This window comes from Protopterus annectens, chromosome 1.part1 (assembly GCF_019279795.1).
Source record: "Protopterus annectens isolate FY-2018-M chromosome 1.part1, PAN1.0, whole genome shotgun sequence".
Classification (NCBI taxonomy): Eukaryota; Metazoa; Chordata; order Ceratodontiformes; family Protopteridae; genus Protopterus; species Protopterus annectens.
In genome coordinates this window covers 1,605,894,256-1,605,912,698 of record NC_056726.1, presented here as the reverse complement: position 1 = coordinate 1,605,912,698, position 18,443 = coordinate 1,605,894,256, and the positions used below count along the sequence as shown (strand labels likewise).

General features: G+C 43.8%; 1 protein-coding gene across 1 annotated transcript in view; it reads right to left on the bottom strand.

Moving 5' to 3' along the window:
* Nucleotides 1–17,270, bottom strand: part of YRDC (yrdC N6-threonylcarbamoyltransferase domain containing) — a 462,643-nt gene extending 445,373 nt beyond the window's left edge. Inside the window, exon 1 of the mRNA XM_044083593.1 lies at nucleotides 16,981–17,270. Within this exon, the coding sequence (XP_043939528.1) occupies nucleotides 16,981–17,149 (169 nt within the window). The 5' untranslated portion in view covers nucleotides 17,150–17,270. The remainder of the gene's footprint in view (nucleotides 1–16,980) is intronic.
* Nucleotides 17,271–18,443: the final 1,173 nt, after the last annotated feature.

Genomic DNA, 18,443 nt, shown 5'->3' with positions numbered 1-18,443 from the left:
AACACCTGCACTGATGCATTGTCAACAGCTACCTCAAAGGCCCTATTAGAAGACAGAGCTTGAATACTGTGATTGCCAAGAATGCCACTGAACTGTCTTTCAGACTGATGTAAAGGTTTGGCAAGGAATACATAGGATTAAGCTTACAAACTGTTACTGCAAGCAAAAAGCATAGGGTTGGATTCTTTTCACCTCCATTTGCCTACTGTCATATTCTGATCAACTGACCGACTTAACCAGAACGTGTACTGGGTCACCCTTGAAAAGGGACACCCGCTCTCCAGTTGGCTTATCAAGTTATCAAATGTATAAAATAAAAAAAAACAAAGCTACACACAAGCAGGGATGCATGTTCCCTTGATCATGAAGGACATCAAATGTACTACTTAAACACAGTCTGACATATTTGTCAAACTGGTGACCCATAAAACTTTAATTGTGCGATCTTCCAGATGGGATGGATGTGGATCCCGATCACTTTCAAATCTGAGTGCAGATACAGCCAGGGTTAAGCACTAAGAACATATCAAGCAAGCCACTGTATGGCTGAAAGGGAGGACTGCAATGAAAATGATTCCTTACTTGGAAATATGAGAAATCTTTATTAAGACAGGGCATGGGAAGTATACCAGAAAGCATCCTTCAAGTCAACAGTAGCCATTTAAACTCTTTGGGGAGAAATAAAAATCAGACGCAAGACGATCTGACATGTCACCATTTTAATCTTTTAGTTTAGTGGATAAAACAATGGTTAAGCAACAGGAATCAAGGTGGGGATGTTATCTGCCATTCCAATGGGGTTGCCAGTGGTGTTCCACAGGGCTCTTTGTTAGGACCACTACTTTTTGGACTGCTGTTCTCAGACATAAAAGTGTGGGCAATGGGCTTTAGCTAATTCAAATAAGCTGATGGTTGAAACTGCGTAACAATTAAATCCAGTAAAAAGCTGCCTAAAGAAATTACACACCTTGTGCAGTAATAACTTGCAAAAGCGCATAAAAGTATTACTACAAAAGCGGTCAAATCATAAAAAGGCAACAGATGTGACAAAACGTTAACCAAGTGCAAGGAAAGACCGTTAAAAACTGATTAGTGTGAATTTACGTTGTGCAAGCTGTGCTTACCTATAACAGTAGATGGTCAAATTACTCACTACTGCACTAGCCTTTAGGCTACACTGGCTGCATCTTGCCCAAAACGTAGACAGCTTTCAAAAGCTCTGGCGCTCTCCTACATTACCACTCTGACTGCTGATTAGACAGCCCTGTGGAGGGAGAATCAGCAGTTATAGTGGAAAATTTTCAGGACTTTCTGGTTCAAAAGTAGTAGCATACTCATCCTCGACTATAAAAAAAAAAACAAGAAATAGCCAACAAAGTTACATCCCAACAATAAACTTCATACAAGAATAGGAGGATGGATGGTGGGTGCAACTACTGCAGTAGTGAAACTAAGGAAGGAAAAGCCAATTATGCTGGTAGATCCTGTCAAAGTCTTTTTTTTTAAACACCTTTACAGCATTATCACTTGACAGACAAATTTACGTTTATACAAAAGTAATCAAACTGTATTAACAGACTTACATTAAACATTATACTTCACATATATTGCTATACATCATATAACCTAAACAACATTACATAAATTATTAAATTCCTGCCCCCTTTTTGAAACAAGAAAAAAGTTATGTACTCACCATAACGTCCATGTTTGTAGTCCATCTCGCCCTTCATTCATACATATGGGTTCAGAGCTGATCCTCGGCTCCGACTCGGCCTTTTTGCAAGCTGAAAGTCTTCTAGTTGGCTCGTGGCTAGGTAGGTATCCCATGGTGTACCAGTACAATCCCCAGATCTTGTTTGCTGCTAACTATAGAGAGAAAGAACAAAAGCTATCCAGAAATAACAATAATAAAAAGTTTCCACTTATTAAAAAAAAATTTTTCTGTCTCCAGATCCTTCCAGGAAGGGGCTAGGAGGGTGGGTTTGTAACAATGAAGGGAGAGATGGACTACAAACATGCAACGTTATGGTGAGTACATAACTTCTTTATGTTCTGTAGTCCTATCTCGCCTTCATTCTTACATATGGGACAGCATCCCTAGCACCTTATTCTAGGGTGGCTCATGGAAAAATACTCATGAGTGCTGTGGAACCAAAGGAGGCTCTACCTCTAGAGGTCAAATCCAATTTGTAATGAGGAATAAAATGTGCGAGGGGTAGCCCATGTTGCTGTTGCACAGATATTAATTGGGACCTTGGCTTGAGAGGCTGCAGAAGTAGACTGAGATCTCGTAGAATGAGCCTTAATTTTGAAAGGTAAAGGCTTACCATCAGAAGAATAAATGTAGTTTGTACAACTGGAGATCCAATTAGAGAGGGTCACTTTGGAAACTGGGAGACCTAATCTGGAGTCTGAGAAGGAAACAAATAATTGGTCTGACTTCCTGAATTCCTTGGTCTGGTGTAAATAAAACCATAACTGTCTGTGAACGTCCAACTGATGGAATCTGTATTCTGCTGCATGGGAATGATTAGGGAAAAACACGGGAAGCTCTATAGCTTGATTCAAGTTGTTATGGCAGCACACCTTGGGGACAAAGGATGGATTAATACACAGAGATACTCTGCCTTTGTGAAAAATCAAATAAGGGGGTTTTACAGACAGTGCTTGAAACTAGTCTAGCAGATGTGATTGCCACCAGAAACAAAGTCTTCCAAGACAGAAATTTCAAAGGAGACGAATGAACTGACTCAAAGGGTGGAGACGTTAATTTGGATAGAACGAAGTTCAAATCCCATGAAGCAAACGGTTCGTGCAAGGGAGGTCTCAACAAAGTGGTCCCTTTAAGGAAGATCTTACACAACCTATGTGACATCAGATTGGACTCCTGTTGACCCAAATGGAAATTTGAAATTGCTGCCAACTGAACCCTAATTTTGGCAGCAGCAGAGCCCTGGTGAAAAGGTTCAGACAAGAATTCCAGTACCACCGGAATAGATACAGTATAAGGGTCAACATTCCTTTCCTCAGCCCAGATAGAAAACCTTCTCCATTTGCTGGTGTATAACTTTCTAGTAGAGGGTTTATGAGAAGATGTAAGAATATGAGTCACAGAGGATGAGAAATCATGAAGCCTGACTATGGATGGAACTGGAGCAGCCAAGCTGTCAAACTGAGGGTGTGGAGGCTGGGATGAAGACAGCCTATGTGCTTCAATAAATCTGGCACTGGGTCCAGAGTCCATTGGTCATCTAGTAGGTGAGGCCCGAGGAAGAGGAACCAAACCTGACGAGGCCAGTTAGGAGTAATGAGGATCGATTTGCTTCCCAGCAGTTTCGCTTTCTGAATAACCTTAGATATTAGAGGAAAGGGTAGGAAAGCATAAAGGAGACCTAGGGGCCAATCGTGAACAAGTGAGTCTCTCAACGACTCCCCCAGAGGGGGGATGAGGGAGAAATAGCTGCTGCATTTGGAGTTGATCGGGCTGGCAAAAAGATTGCAGCAAGGCTGTCCCCATCTGCGGAAAATCTGTAACGCTATTTCCTACTTCAAAGACCACTTCTGAGGCATCAAGTTTGCCTGGCTGAGTTTGTCAGCTATCATGTTAATTGTCCTCGGGATGTGACGCCACAAGAAAGCACTAGGAAAATATCGCCCATTTCCAAATCCGAATGGCCTCTCGACAGAGCGGGTATGATCTGGTTCTGCCTTGTATGTTGAGATACCATACAACAGCCATGTTGTCCGATTGTATTGCAATCGTCCCAAGAGGGAGAATGTCGTGGAGTGCTTAACACCAGGAGCACTGCCCTCATCTCTAGAACAATGACATGCAGGTGGGCCTAGTGATCTTGCAAGTGCCTTGGACAGTCCTGCCTAGATAATGCCCCCCCCCACCGTATCTGTGAGGCATCCGTGGTCACAGTGGCAACGGGTTGGCGAGGGAGGAATGGGGTAGCTGTTGTTAACGGACTGGGTTGGATCCACCAATGGAGGTCCTTCTTGCAAGACTCTTAACAGGATGTGGTGGTATAGTGGCAGTTGTTGGAAGGACCACTGGGACGATAGAAGCCATTGAAGAATCGGCATGTGTAGTCTGGCTAAAGGCACTAGTAATATGGTGGAGGTCATGGTCCCTAGAAGTTTCAGAACAGTCTTTGCCTTGGCCTTTCGGAGAGGAAGACGACGGTGAATTTGTTGTACAAGATTCTGTGCCCTTTCTACTGGAAGATGAGCCAACATGGCTACTTTGTCTATTTCTACGCCTATAAAAGTCATAAATTGAGAGGGCGATAAGGCAGATTTTACCCAATTTATAGTAATCCCCAACTGGGCACAAAGTTGGATAGTGGTGTCTCTGGTTTGAAGAAGTAGATGCCTGGTGGGGGCGGTCAGGAGCCAGTTGTCCACATAAGGAAACACCTGGAATCCTAGACGTCTCAGGTGAGCTGTCACTACTGCCATACACTTGAACACCCTGGGGGGCTGTGGGGAGACCAAAGGGCAGAGCACAAAACTGGTAGTGACTGGGTCCCAGCTGGAAGCGTAGATGGCTCCTCGACACTCTATTTTTATATGGTAGTACGCCTCCTGGAGGTCCATTGAGCACATCCAAGTGTCTTTCACTAATAGAAGGAGTACAAACTGCAGTGTCACCATCCGGAACTTGTCCTTCTTTACAGATTCATTTAGTTTGCTGAGGTCTAAGATGGGTCTCCAGTTCCCTGTACGTTTTGGCACTAAAAAGAATCTGGAGTAAATCCCGAATCCTACTTGGTCTGTGGGGACGGATTGGATGACTGTTTGCGAGCAACTTGTTCACTTCTACAGTTGCTTGATACTTAGCCAGGCTTCCGAATACAAAGAAATGTGACCCCCGACCGGCTCCAGAGAAGCACAGTCGGGCCCCACATCAGGAGCGCTGATGAATCCCGGCCTCCCTTGTTTTGCAGTCTGCCCCCACCTCTAGGGTGACTTCTACCATTCGCTCCTCCTCCTCTGCCTCTGAAGGAGGAGTCACCCTTGCATCCTGGAAAAACCTCTGGGACTTCTTGAACCACATTTTACCACCTCTCTGACCCTTGGGATATGGTCTAGAGGGGACTGTAAAATGTACTCCCATGGCAGAGAGTGTTTCCCTTCTTGCTCGCACCGAGTGAGTGTGTCTTTTACCTTAGGTCCAAACAATGAAGAACCGTCAAAGGGGGCATTGGTTAAAGTAGACTTGAACGGCTCCGCAAAATTACACAAGCACATCCAGTTGTGCCTCCTTAGGGAAACACCTGAACCCGCTGCTCTGCTCACTCCATCAGCTGCATAAGAGATCAGTCTCATGGACGAGTTAACAATGGAATTCAAGGTGGACGACTGAGAAGACACCTTATCAAGGACTTCTTCAGTAGATGTACCTTGTAGAGTCTCTCCTAGCTCCTTCAGGAGATCTCTCTGATGCCTTGTAAAGTGTGTTAGGTAGTTCAGCGATCCGAGAGTGAATGCCGCCGACGAAAAGATACGCTTCCCGTATCTGTCCATCGTTTGAGACTCCTTGTTCGATGGATGGACAGAAGAAGTCTCCACTAGTTCCTTCTTAGTGGCCGCCACCACCACGGCATCTACGGGAACACCCTTTGTTAAAAATTCCTTGTTCGATGGATGGACAGAAGAAGTCTCCACTAGTTCCCCTTCTTAGTGGCCGCCACCACCACGGCATCTACGGGAACACCCTTTGTTAAAAATTCCTTCTCCTTGGGGGCTGACAAATTTATTAGGTCTCCTGGGGACTGGCTCCATGGCATTAGGAGTCCCCCACACCTTTCGACTAACGAGATCTAAAAGTTTGTCAAAGGGTGGAGACACCCAAGAGGCTGAAGGTTGAGACCCGAAAGCCTTCAGGTACACCGACTCCTCATCAGAAGGGGTTAACAGTGAGCCAGCCGCACCTCTGCTTGAGGATCTGTAAGATGTCCACAAAGGTGACATCATCAGAGGACTTGAGGAACCCTTCTGACTCCTCGAGGTCAGTGTCTGAGGTAAGAGACTCATCCTGGGAGTCTACATACTTCCTCTCGCATGTCCTCTTCCGTGGGGACTCCTCGGAAGGGGATTCCAGGGAGGTCTCGGACGAGTAGGGACCACCAGCCGGAGGCTCCAGGTATCTGCTGTCCAGAGAGGGAGTAGGTGCCGAGACAGAAGTAGGTGCCCAAGGGGGAAGAGTGTAGGTACCCCTGGGTGGAGCTGATGATCGGGACAGCACACTCCTCATCATCTCGAAGGCCGACCTCTCTGGCTCCAAAGACCTCCCCGGCTCCAAGGAGACAGAGGATGCCATCGGCTCTGACATAGATGTAGGGTCCACGCTCACCTTAGCCAACACATAGAGAGGAAGACTCTGAACCAAAGAGGTTTGATTCCAAGCATCCCTGTCAAGGCCAACTGGAGAGTTTCGGCTCCTAGACACCATGGACGGCACTGAAGGTGTCGGAGCAGAACTTGGCTCCAAGACAACCTCAGCGGGAGCTGGAACAGAGGGTTCCACAACCAATGGTACCGAGCACTCTGGCTCCAAAAGCCCAGCACGGCTTGGAGGAGGAAACACAGAAGGGGTAATGGACTTAAGTGGCTCCGGAACAGAATGGGTCGGAGCCAACAGCATTTTTGGTAAGGCAGATGACTTCAGGAGTCTCAGCACTATTCTCTCCACATCTTCATCCAATAGGCTCCTGGAAGATCTGGAAGAGAGAGTGGGAAATCTAGACCTCTGTAATATAGGGGACCTTGGTGTAAGGGAGACCGGCAAAGGATCTCTAGACCGGCTCCAATGTCTGTTATCGGTGGTCGGCTCCGAACTGCCTGGTGCCGACAACATAGCCATTGTAGCTATGTCCTTGGTCGGTTCCGAACTCAGTGGAGCCGAGGAGGAAAACGACTTGTCTGGTTTGGAAATTTTGGGAGGCGGTTCCAATGCACCAGACGGCGCCAGGGAATGCCTCTTAGAAGGTTTTGTCTTTTCTTTCTTGGAACCATGCAATTTAGAGGAGGAAGACGAGCTGGCCAGGTCTTCCTCAAAGCGGGGCTTAAGGGGGCCTTTTAGTATCAGTTTATTCTTTCTCTCCTGCAATACCCTGGCACTGAACGAGTGACAAATCAAACACGTTTGTTGTAAATGGATGGCCCCGAGGCAGTACACACAGTTACTGTGGCCATCGGTAATGGACATCTTCTGCGAGCATTTCACACACTTTTTAAACCCAGAGGGTTTATGATCTTTAACCTCCTTAGACATGTCAATGAAGATGCAGCCAAAAGGACACCGTCAAACACCCAGAGAGAGGACTAGGTCCTCCAACTTAAATGGGCCTAGCCCTTACCGCACTGGCAATCACATAACCACGAGGATTAGGTCCTCTAACTCAAACGGGCCTAGCCCTGGGTAGAAAGGGAGGGAAGAAACCTAGGTCCTCTAACTAAAACGAATCTAGAAATAGGACAGAAGGTCAGAAATAGCAAAATTAGTTACACACACACACACACACACACACACACACACACACACACACACACACACACACACACACAGTCTCTCTAAACAATAACTATGCCTTAGAAGTGATAAGGGTTGACAAATCAGGAAACCTTGTCAGCGAAGGTAAATCCGTCAAAAAACTATGTGGACTACGCCACAAAAAACTAGCTTAAGCTAACAACACAGCACACAAAGAACACTAAATAGCCAAGCTCTAAAGAATACCGCACACAGAAGTTGAATTAAGTGCACACGCGCCTTGGACACTAACTATTACACTACCAATATCTGAACTAAGTAGAGTAAATAACAACTAAGGTCAAAACGCCCGGAAAGAAACTGGCACACAGGTTACCAAGGAGAACAACAAGGCCAACGGCAAACCAGTTCTCAACAATAATTAGCTAAACAGAGGAAAGATATACTGAAATACACTAAACTACTGTAACAATAGGAAACAACACTCGTAACAGCTATATAAATCTATATAAAGCTGAAAATAGCACAAAATTAGCAAAATGTTTTAAACTTAGCCACGGCCAAGAAGCAGCACATCCGAACTCATCAATGCGGCAAACGGGATCTGGGGATGGTACTGGTGCACCATGGGATACCTACCTAGCCACGAGCCAACTAGAAGACTATGAGCTTGCAAAAAGGCAGAGTCGGAGTCGAGGATCGGCTCCGAACCCATATGTAAGAATGAAGGCGAGATAGGACTACAGAACATCATTTATTAAACCATCACTTATAACATAAGCAATAATACATTTATATAAATGAAAACAAACCACACCGACAATCCTAGTTACAAGCATTTTATATCAAAAACCATAGTGACACACTCTCAGTTGCAAACATTATACATCGCTTATAATCTTCCCAATCATTTTCAGTCAAACATTACATTGCTCATTTAAGTCCTGCCTTCTTTTAAACCTCATTCATTCCCTGTATGTATTGTTCCTACAAAGTCTTGATCAATGTGCAGCGTAATGCCTGTAAACAAACCCTTTTCCAAAAAGAGTCCATCTAAAAGATAGAGCTAAAATGTGGGACAATCCAATTACTTAATGCTGGCCACTTTATTCAGTCTCAGTTTCCTTATTAGCAAATTTCATCCAGAAGACTTCATTAGATTCAAACACCTCATTGCAGCAGAGAGAAATTAAAAAATTCAAATATCTACTGTTATGGTCAAGTGCAACCTACACAACTGTACTATGTTCATCCTTCCCACAGCTGCATGGGTCGATTACCAAAGGCTTTCCAACATAGGAGGAGGGATATGGATCCAAAACCCTCTGGAGAATAGCCGAAATAAAGCCAGTCCGGAATACAGGAAAATAATTCAGTTTGCAATGCCTTCTAAAGGTACAAATGACCAAGTAGCTGCCTCTAGAATGCTTCTTTAGTCTAACCCTTTCCAATATGCTATCAAAGATGACAATGCCCTAGAAGCATGGGCCTTAATACTGTCTTTAAATGGTCTACAAGGGTGGGAAAATAAAAGGCAACAACCAAGAACAACAATTTGGAAATGGTCTGTTTTGACAGATTGTCAATTCTTTGCCCCAAACAAATAACTGATCAGCTTTTTCTAAAAGACTTGGTTCCATCAAGATAGTATCTTAACTGAATATGTAAATACAGAGGATGTGGACTCCTACTCACTAGCTCTGAGGATCTGGATAGAATACTGGAGACTGATGGCTTGATCCAGAGGAAACTATGAAACAACCTTGGGGAACTGAATATGTAAATACAGAGTATGTGGACTCCTACTCACTAGCTCTGAGGATCTGGATAGAATACTGGAGACTGATGGCTTGATCCAGAGGAACTATGAAACAACCTTGGGGATGAATGGAAGACACTTAATGACATCTTACCCCTATGGAAAACCACATAGGGTCCATGCACCAAGAGAGCCTGCAACCCAAATACTCTTGTGGCAGATGTCACAACAATGAGAAGAAAAGTTTTCCATGGAATGAACCTTAAACATGCTTCATGTGTATGTTTAAATGGAAACATTGTTAACTTTTCCAGCACAAAATTAATATTTCAGGTAGAAGTAACATGTTTATGAGAAGGTCGCAGGTGAAAAACTCCTTTAAAAGGCTGTTTTTACTTACTTATTTATCTTTTGTTAACCAGGTTAGTCCCACTAATCTTGTGGCCTTGTTTCAGAGGAGATGAGAGCTGGTATTTATATTGCTTGGGAAATTTGGCCAGGGCATCAGGGAACTTGCCCTACTCTTAAGAAGGTGCCATGGGATCTTCTAAGTCCACCAGAACTACCACCGATGGGGCCTTGGTTTAACATCTCATCCAGTGTAAAACACACTCAGAAGTGCAACCCCCCCCCCCCAAGTGCTGCGCTGCAGTATCAGCAATGTATTTCCACACCAGTTAGATCAACTGACAATACTGCAATCTATTTCCTCACCAGGCAGATCAACTGAAGTGTCAGCAATCTCTACCTCATGTGGTGAGAGAACCCACAGCCTCCTGCACCAAAGGCGTGTGTGCTACCTGTTGCACTACTGACAATGACAATTCCCAAAAACATTCAGGAAAGTGAAGATCTATGGGCAGATATGCTTAAATGGCTGCAAGATGTTCCTTGATAGATAAGTAAGAGACCTCAGGCTAATAACTCACAGAAATATTTAAGCACCAGTGGTACATAATCCCCAATAGCAGCAGGTTTTCTTGCCTCCTTTAGTACCTGCTGCACATACTCTGAAAAGAGGTGCCTAAAATGAATTAGAATTGAATCATCTGAGCAGTTACTTGAATAGGTTTGAGACTGGGGTATGTCAAACTGCCACTGTCTTGTGTAAGAAGGGCCAGTTTGTGCAAAAGCTTGTGTTAATTCCCCTTCACTAATTTTGTAAGAAGGGAGAGCCAATGCTGCTTGATCTAAAAGAAAAAAAAGATTACAGAACTGCTTGTGTCTGGCCAAGGAATTCCTGAAGCTGTTATTGTTTGGATAATTGGTCTGGTTCCTGTCCTGTGTCTTAAATAGCTAGTGTTTTAAATCAGATATACCTGTTGCTCAGCCTGCTGCAAAGAGACTGGCCAGCTGTGATATTGAGAAAAGATAAGAGTTTGTTCTCATTTATTGTCTGCACTGTTTAATATCTCTAATCTGTGCACCTGTTGTTTCTCCCCGGGCCTCCGCTGAAAACAGGCTCTCTGGAACCTAGTCGGACATTCCCGGTCAACAAATGTTAAATAAAATAAAATAAATAAAATAAAATTTTTCCCCACCCACCATCCCAGTTCTTGTTGTGGTCTTTTTGTCTTGGTGGCTTTGAGTTGCCCGCCTCTGGTATAAAGTCGATACTAACCACTCCCCCTAAGTCACATTACATCAGCTCATTCTACTGTTAATAGTAAGAACTTAGCAAAGGCCCACCCCTTTAGCTTCGGCATATTGAATTATTTCATTACTTCTGCCTCTTCACTTTCTACTAAAAAAAAAAAAAAAACTGTTTCATACCTTTCCTGAAACTAGTGTAGCCCAGGTATAGATTTTCTGTATCCAGGACTTTTTGTAAGCTTTTGAGCAGTGCTCTTAAAATGTTTTCCCTTAGATCTGCTAGTTCTCTGCTCTCCTGCACTTTTATTAACTTATTAGTCTAGCACTTTAAACTGGTGCTGCGGTAGCGTTGTCACCTCACAGTAAGACGTTGTCCCGTTCAATTCTCAGCTAGAGCGTCTTTTCTGTGGAGACATGTGTGAATGGGCGTACCTTCATTGAAGGTTGTGCGTCAGGGCTGGCAACTCGGCACGTAAAAATCAACTGCCATTCATTAGTGGACCGGAGTTCCGCTGTGGCGACCCCTAACTGGGAAAAGCCGAAAGATACAACAACAAGTCTAGCACTTTAAACTATTCCCGGTGCCAGAAAGTATGCTCTTCAAATGTTCCCTTACAACTAGCTGGTTTCCCAGTAGTAGCACTAAAACTGAATCCATGTGACTAGCACTTGCTCTAAAACCTGCTGGAAAGCACTAGGAAACCTTAAACTGATACAAGCACTCAACTCTCCTTGTTAATAAGGAGAAATTAATTGTAGGCACTAAACAGCCTAGAATGCAAAGTACCTTGCCAAGGTAAGGGAAAACAGCTCTTGTACTTTACAAAAGAAACACCGAACCAAGCATGTCCAAGGGTCAATTTCCGGTGATTTCTCTTGTCTACCTGGTGGATCTGGGCACACTGGGCAATGCAGCAATTGCCTCATGTACACAAGACAACCCTCTCCTCCTACCACCCAACATTGCAACCTATGAGAGATGCACTTACATAGCCAAACTGGAAGCAAAGCTTTCTCTAGCCAAGATTGTGCTAGACAGTCAAGAGGAGAAGGTTAACACCTGCACTACACCTCAAGCAATGCATAGCCCTTCAAAACTCATGCCATCAACATCCACACATAGTAATACTAAACCCACTTATGCGGAGGCCCTTAAAATTAACCTTCCCAAGCAATAAGGACCTCCGAAGCTGAAACACAAACACCAATCACAACCAAAGTGACACATAGCTCAAAACACCAGTGTGACGCCAAACAACAGCCCCTAAGGCAAGACAACGTTCCCAACACTTTAGTCATAGGTGACTCTATAGTCACGCACACTGATGTCCCACTCATCAGGATGAACAAGGAGAAAATTACTGTCAGCTGCCTGTCGAGTGCCAGAATCCGCCACATAACACATGTATGCAAGTCACTCCACAACAAGTACAAATACGACTCTGTCGTTGTCCATGTTGGAGTGAATGACTTGACACGTACCTCCCTCGGCTACATGAAGAGAGACATGGAAGAGCTCTCAGATCATGTGGCCCAGGCAGTTTATGACCCTAGCCCTGAGTAGCATCCTGCTTTTGCCCAGAATGATACCACAGTATAAGGACAAAATGACTGAATTAAACAATTGGCCAAGTTTCTGGTGTCATTCAAAGGGGATCCAGTATCCATCTGCCGGGGAAAACATGATCAACAGACCACAATGTTTGCCAGAAATGGTCTGTACATATCACCCCTGGGATTCAGGTTACTGGCCAAGGATCTTGCCACCCCTATAGTGCCTTTTTTAGGCAAGGCTCAAAGGACAAAACCACCACAGTAACAGATAGAAGCATGCAAAATCTGAAGGTAAAGCTACTCAATGCTCGAAGTCTAAACCTCAAAATGCACTCTTTCGAGGCACTCCTAAAAATGGAGAACATTGATATCTGTGCAGTAACTGAGACCTGGCTCAAGGGTCCACAAAGCACCTCTGCAATACCAGGCTACAACTCTTACCACACTTTTCGGCCACCAAACCAGGACCAAAGGCAGAGGAGTGTCCATATTCACACCTCCAGGCTAGTTGCCCAACACAATGCATCTGAAATTCTACAGGTGCAACTAACACTAGGGTAAGACTGCAATCCAAATTTTAGCTTGCTACAGATCCCCCACCATGACCCAAGATTCTCACTACACCTTTGTAAACATACTAGAAAATATTAAGATACAACCAAACACCTTAATAGTGAGTGATTTCAACTACCCTGCCATTAATTGGGAAAACTACTCGGGTACCAACACCTTTGCCCAACAGTTCTTGGAATTCTTAAATTCCAACACCATAGATCAACTAATCCATAGTCCCACCAGGGGCTCAAATATCCTACACCTGGTCATTACCAACATGGGAGATCAATGCTCCACATCAGTGGTCACCCCCTCTCTGATCAAGTCTGACCATAAGCTAATCACCCTTGACATCCACATCCCACCCCCCAGTAAGGAAACCTCCATAACAAACTTCTCCAAAGCCAACTTCATGATATTCAAGTCAGAAGTGACAAACTTCATGACACCCATGCAGACGAGAACTGAAAGTTCGACTACTGAATCCTACAATAAGGCACTGTACGAGCACATCCACTCGTGCATGAATTGTGCCATTCCAAATACAACCAAGACGCTCTCCTCCAAAAAAAGGAAGACAATCTGGTGGTCACCTGCCATAAACAAACTGTACAACAGAAGGAAGAAACTGTTGCAGAAAAGAGGAAAATCCCAGGGTGCAAAATACTCCCTTACCAGGCTCAGTAAGAAGCAGAGATCCCTCAAAAATCCTCCAAAGCTAGTTACGAAAATAAAATTGCCAAAGATTCCAAGGACAACCACAAGGCATTCTATAGTTATGTCGAGTATCTAAATGCCAATGCTCAGACCTGCTCTGAGCTACAACAGAATGGCATTAAATATACTGACCCCAAGGACATCGCCAATATCCTGGCAGATGGATTCAGTGCCATCCTCACCCCCCTCTCTCCCCCTAAAGGGCGCATTTCAATACCAAAAGATTGCCAAATTCAGGTAATCACAGCCACACAGGTAAAAAACGCACTCTCCAAAGCTAAGAATATAGCATCCATGAGACCAGATGACATTCCAGGCTGTGTACTACATGCACTACAAAATGAACTGGCACCACACCTAAGTATCATGTTTAACCATAGCCTCACCTCAGGCTTCGTGCCCAATGAGTGGCGCACAGCTACAGTTATCCCACCCCACAAGGGCAGATCCACCTTGGATCCCAGGAACTATCGTCCCATCAGTCTGACAAGCCCGATCTGCAAAGCCATGGAACGCATTAATCATGGAACTTATAAAAAAAGACATTGGCAACCTTCAAACACTGGACCCCACCCAGTTTGGTTTCATAAAGGGCCGCTCTTGTCTCCTCAACCAGACTGACTTCTTCGAATCAGTCTCCAGAGCTGTGGACGAGGGTAAGGTGGTCCACACAGCCTATCTGGACCTTGCCAAGGCCTTCGACACCATCCCCCTCTTTGGAATCATAGATAAACTTACTAAGCTGGGCATTAATCCCTACGTCACTCAATGGGTTGCCAAATGGCTTACTGACAGAACCAAAAAAACAACAGGAAGCCAGCAATAGTGTGAGTTGGAATAATAAACAGAGCGACAATAACCGCTACTGAAAATACATGACTTTATTAATCAGACCGCTACTGAAAATACATGACTTTATTAATTAATCAGACTGGTTCCGGCTAAAAATTAGCCTTCATCAGTGATAAACCATCCATTTTGGATTGTTTATCACTGATGAAGGCTAATTTTTAGCCGAAACCGGTCTGATTAATAAAGTCATGTATTTTCAGCAGCGGTTATTGTCGCTCTGTTTATTATTCCGACTCACACTATTGTTGGCCTCCTGTTGTTTTTTGGTACTTCCTGGCCGTGCTGAACCTACGTGCACAGCACTGTGTTTGGTTACTGACAGAACCCACACTGTAAAAGTAGCCGACTCCAAATCCAGCTCCACACTGTAAAAGTAGCCAACTCCAAATCCAGCTCCACACAAGTGACAAGTGGAGTACCTCAGGGTTCAGTCCTGGGACCGCTCTTGTTTGGCATCTACTTCTCTGAAGTATAGGCCAGCACTATGGGATTCTGGCTAACAAAGTTCGCAGATGACTGCAAACTGGGAGCAATTATTGAATCCCCAAATTATGTGAATATTCTACAAAAAGGCCTTACAGAAACAGATGCTTGGTGCCAGAGCCATAAGCTCAAGCTAAACGCCAAGAAATGTATAGTTATTCCTTTTGGGAAAAAACATGTACCCATGAATTACAACATAAGTGGCAGTACACTAAACACCAGAAGTGTGATAAGGGACTTAGGGACACAGGTGGACAGTGGTCTCACCTTCGATAACCACATCGCCACAACAGTTAGGAAATCCTTCTATGTGGCACACCTCATCACAAAGGGATTTTCATCCAGAAAAAGGGAGGTCATTGTCCCACTCTACTCATCCCTCATTAGACTCATTATAGAATACAGTGCCCCATTTGGTATGTACCTCACAAGACATTTGCAACAATTGAAAAGGCCACAGAAATACCTCACTAAAAGAATCACAGGCCTAAAGCAGATGCCCTATGCTGACCATCTAAAAAAACTCCAGCTATACTATGTTGCATATAGTCTACTCAGAGGCGATCTCTGCTTAACATACAAGGCCATGTCAAACCCAGAGCTATTGGACATGCTACACTTAAAGAAATCCCAATCCCTCAGAGCCACATGCTCCAGGGATCTAAACCTGGTCATCACAATGAATAAAACATGCTGGAGGGATAGATTCCTGACTCAGAGACTCCCCATACTCTGGAATAGACTTCCCATACATGTCAAGCTGAGCGCCTCTTTGGCCCTTTTCAAAAGGAACCTTGATGATTGGATGGGATATAGTAAATTCACCCCGGGGATCATGTCAGTCGCCCTGCTAGACAAGGGACCAGGGAAATAATACTCTGGGAAGAAATAGCCAGGGAATTGTTATGGCTAGGCTTGTATAAGCCTTAGGGCCAATAGCCTAGTACCAGCCTATGAGTCACCACAGTTATTTTAGGAGAGTCCTCCTAACTCTTCAGAAATACCCTGGATATATCAGTGGAGAGGGTGGAAATGCATAAAGGAACATTCCCATCCATGAGAATGAAAACACATCTGTTTTCCAGGACTGCTTGCAAGAAGTCATATAGCAGAATTTGTTCAGCTGCTTGTTCTGAAAGTAGGCAAACAGATCTTCTTGAGGTGCTCCCCACAACTGATCAATTACTGGAAGACCCCTTCATTCAATTTCCAATTGTGAGCATCTGTCCACAGCTTATCTGTCACCATGTTCTGTTCTGATGGAACGTAGGATGCTTGGACAACTACCTCCTAAGCCATACGGCACAGAGGTTACATTCTAGTGACCCCATTGCTTGCTGATGTACCATATCACTGTGGTGTTTTCTGTAATCACCTGGAGAGGTCCTGGGGACCATAAATAATGAAGGGATTTAAAAAACACAGTTCATACCCAACATATCTTTGACTTCATAATATTTGGTATTGTCTGAGGAAATAAAGCCTCTCCAAATCAAACATAATTGCTCCCTAAAACTATGACCATAAGCGTTAGATAGTAACTGAAAAGACAAAAATATACTGCTGCAAAAAAGATCATTCTAAGGAATGTGCCTTTTATCTTATTGAAGGTGTCAAAGACACAGCCCACTCCGGGGGGGCAGCTACAAGTTGGAAATATTATTCAGTATGCCATAAAGTACAATCTGCCCCACTCATCATACCAGAACAAGCGCATTAAAAAATGGTTGAGTGAAGAGAACATTTCGTTTAAATGTATCGTTTACAACATCTGCAAGAGGAAAGCCTGCCTCTTACATTACAGTTTCAATTTAATAGGGAATGACGGAACATATAAAATGCTAGACTGCTAGACGACTGCATCAAATTGCTGTTTCTAACCACAACACTTTGCGTTCTCACATTTGAAATGTAAATAATAAATGAAGACTTAAGTTTTGCCACCTTCACTTCAGAAAAGTACCTCCAGTGTTGTGGCGATTCTCCACTGCTAGTCCATTCCTACTGCTAACTCCAGGTAATCGCACCACTCGGGACTTCATTTCTATGCACATGGCACTAATAATCAGAGAGGGACTTCGCAGATGAAGTATGCCAGCAACTACATGTGTGCATCTAACTAAAAACACCATAAAATCCTTCCAAAATGTGACACTCCATACGAATACAAGAGAGACACGTGTTGTCACTACAGCCAAACTTCTTAAAACATTACGCAACCACAACCTGCCGGGTTGAACTTAACAGGACCAACACTTCCGGGTTACGGGAGTTCCGTTATTTGTTTCCTGTGTTTTTTTTTTTTTTTTTTTGTTTTGGAGGACTTGACTGTTTCCCTGGGAAGTTCATTACAGGTGTGCAGTTTACGGTAGTAGCAGTAGTATCTGGATGAGTGAGAATGCGTCTGGTGTACCTTTAACTGGTCATTTTTTTTGCCCTATAGTTTTTGTCTGCTCCTCCTAAAATGCAAAGCAATGTGGATTTAAGTCACTAAATAGTGACATACATTTGAGTTTCAGACTTTCTATCATTCAGAAAATGCATACTAACACAAGTCCAGTTATTCTAGCGACTTTTTCTATTAAGTTACTAAATATTGACTTGGCATTTGAGTTTCAGACTTCATATCATTCCGAAATTGCTTGCTAACACAAGTCATGGTATTCTAGAAACTTAAGCTTATAATAGCAATAGGCTTTGTATTAGAACATTACCCCACCGCGATTTTCGCGCAGGAATGGGCGTGGCATGCATGATTGACATGGCAAGCCTGTGTGAGGTGGCATGCAAAATACGGCTGAGTGACAAGCCATGCAGATTATCCGGCGACCTGTTGAATATTCATTCTGAATATTCCGTCAGTGACCATTTATTACCGTTCTCTCCCCCCCCCCAAATTTTTTATTTTTAATTTTTCGATATGCAGTAGACACAATGTTGCCTTTTTTGAAATACGGCCATTCCAAGCTAGTTATTGCATGTCCTTTAATTAAGAGATGTAAGGACAGGTTCAAGTATTAGTGGGACCGAGGGGCAGTATGTACGCAGTACTTTACACCCCCATCCTAAAGTTATGCTTTAAATTGCTTTTGCACGGGGGCAAGCCCCCTGTACCCCCACCTTTCTTACCGAACATGGACGTCAGTAAATAATGACACAGTTTAGTTTCACAGTTTGCATTCTGTTGAAATGCATGCTAACATAAAACTTGTAGTTTATAAATGCAGTACTTAAATTCTCGCGCTATATTTGGTAGTTTGCCCCCCATTTTATTTGTTCAGATTTTGGGTGTTAAAAGATTGAGAGGTATGTGTGAGTGTTAACAACTGGAACTGCACGTTAAATGTTACGGTTCCAGGTTTGTACCTCTCTTATCTTGGTTACCACAATCCACTGTCCCCCGAAATAAATGCAGTCAGACATTAC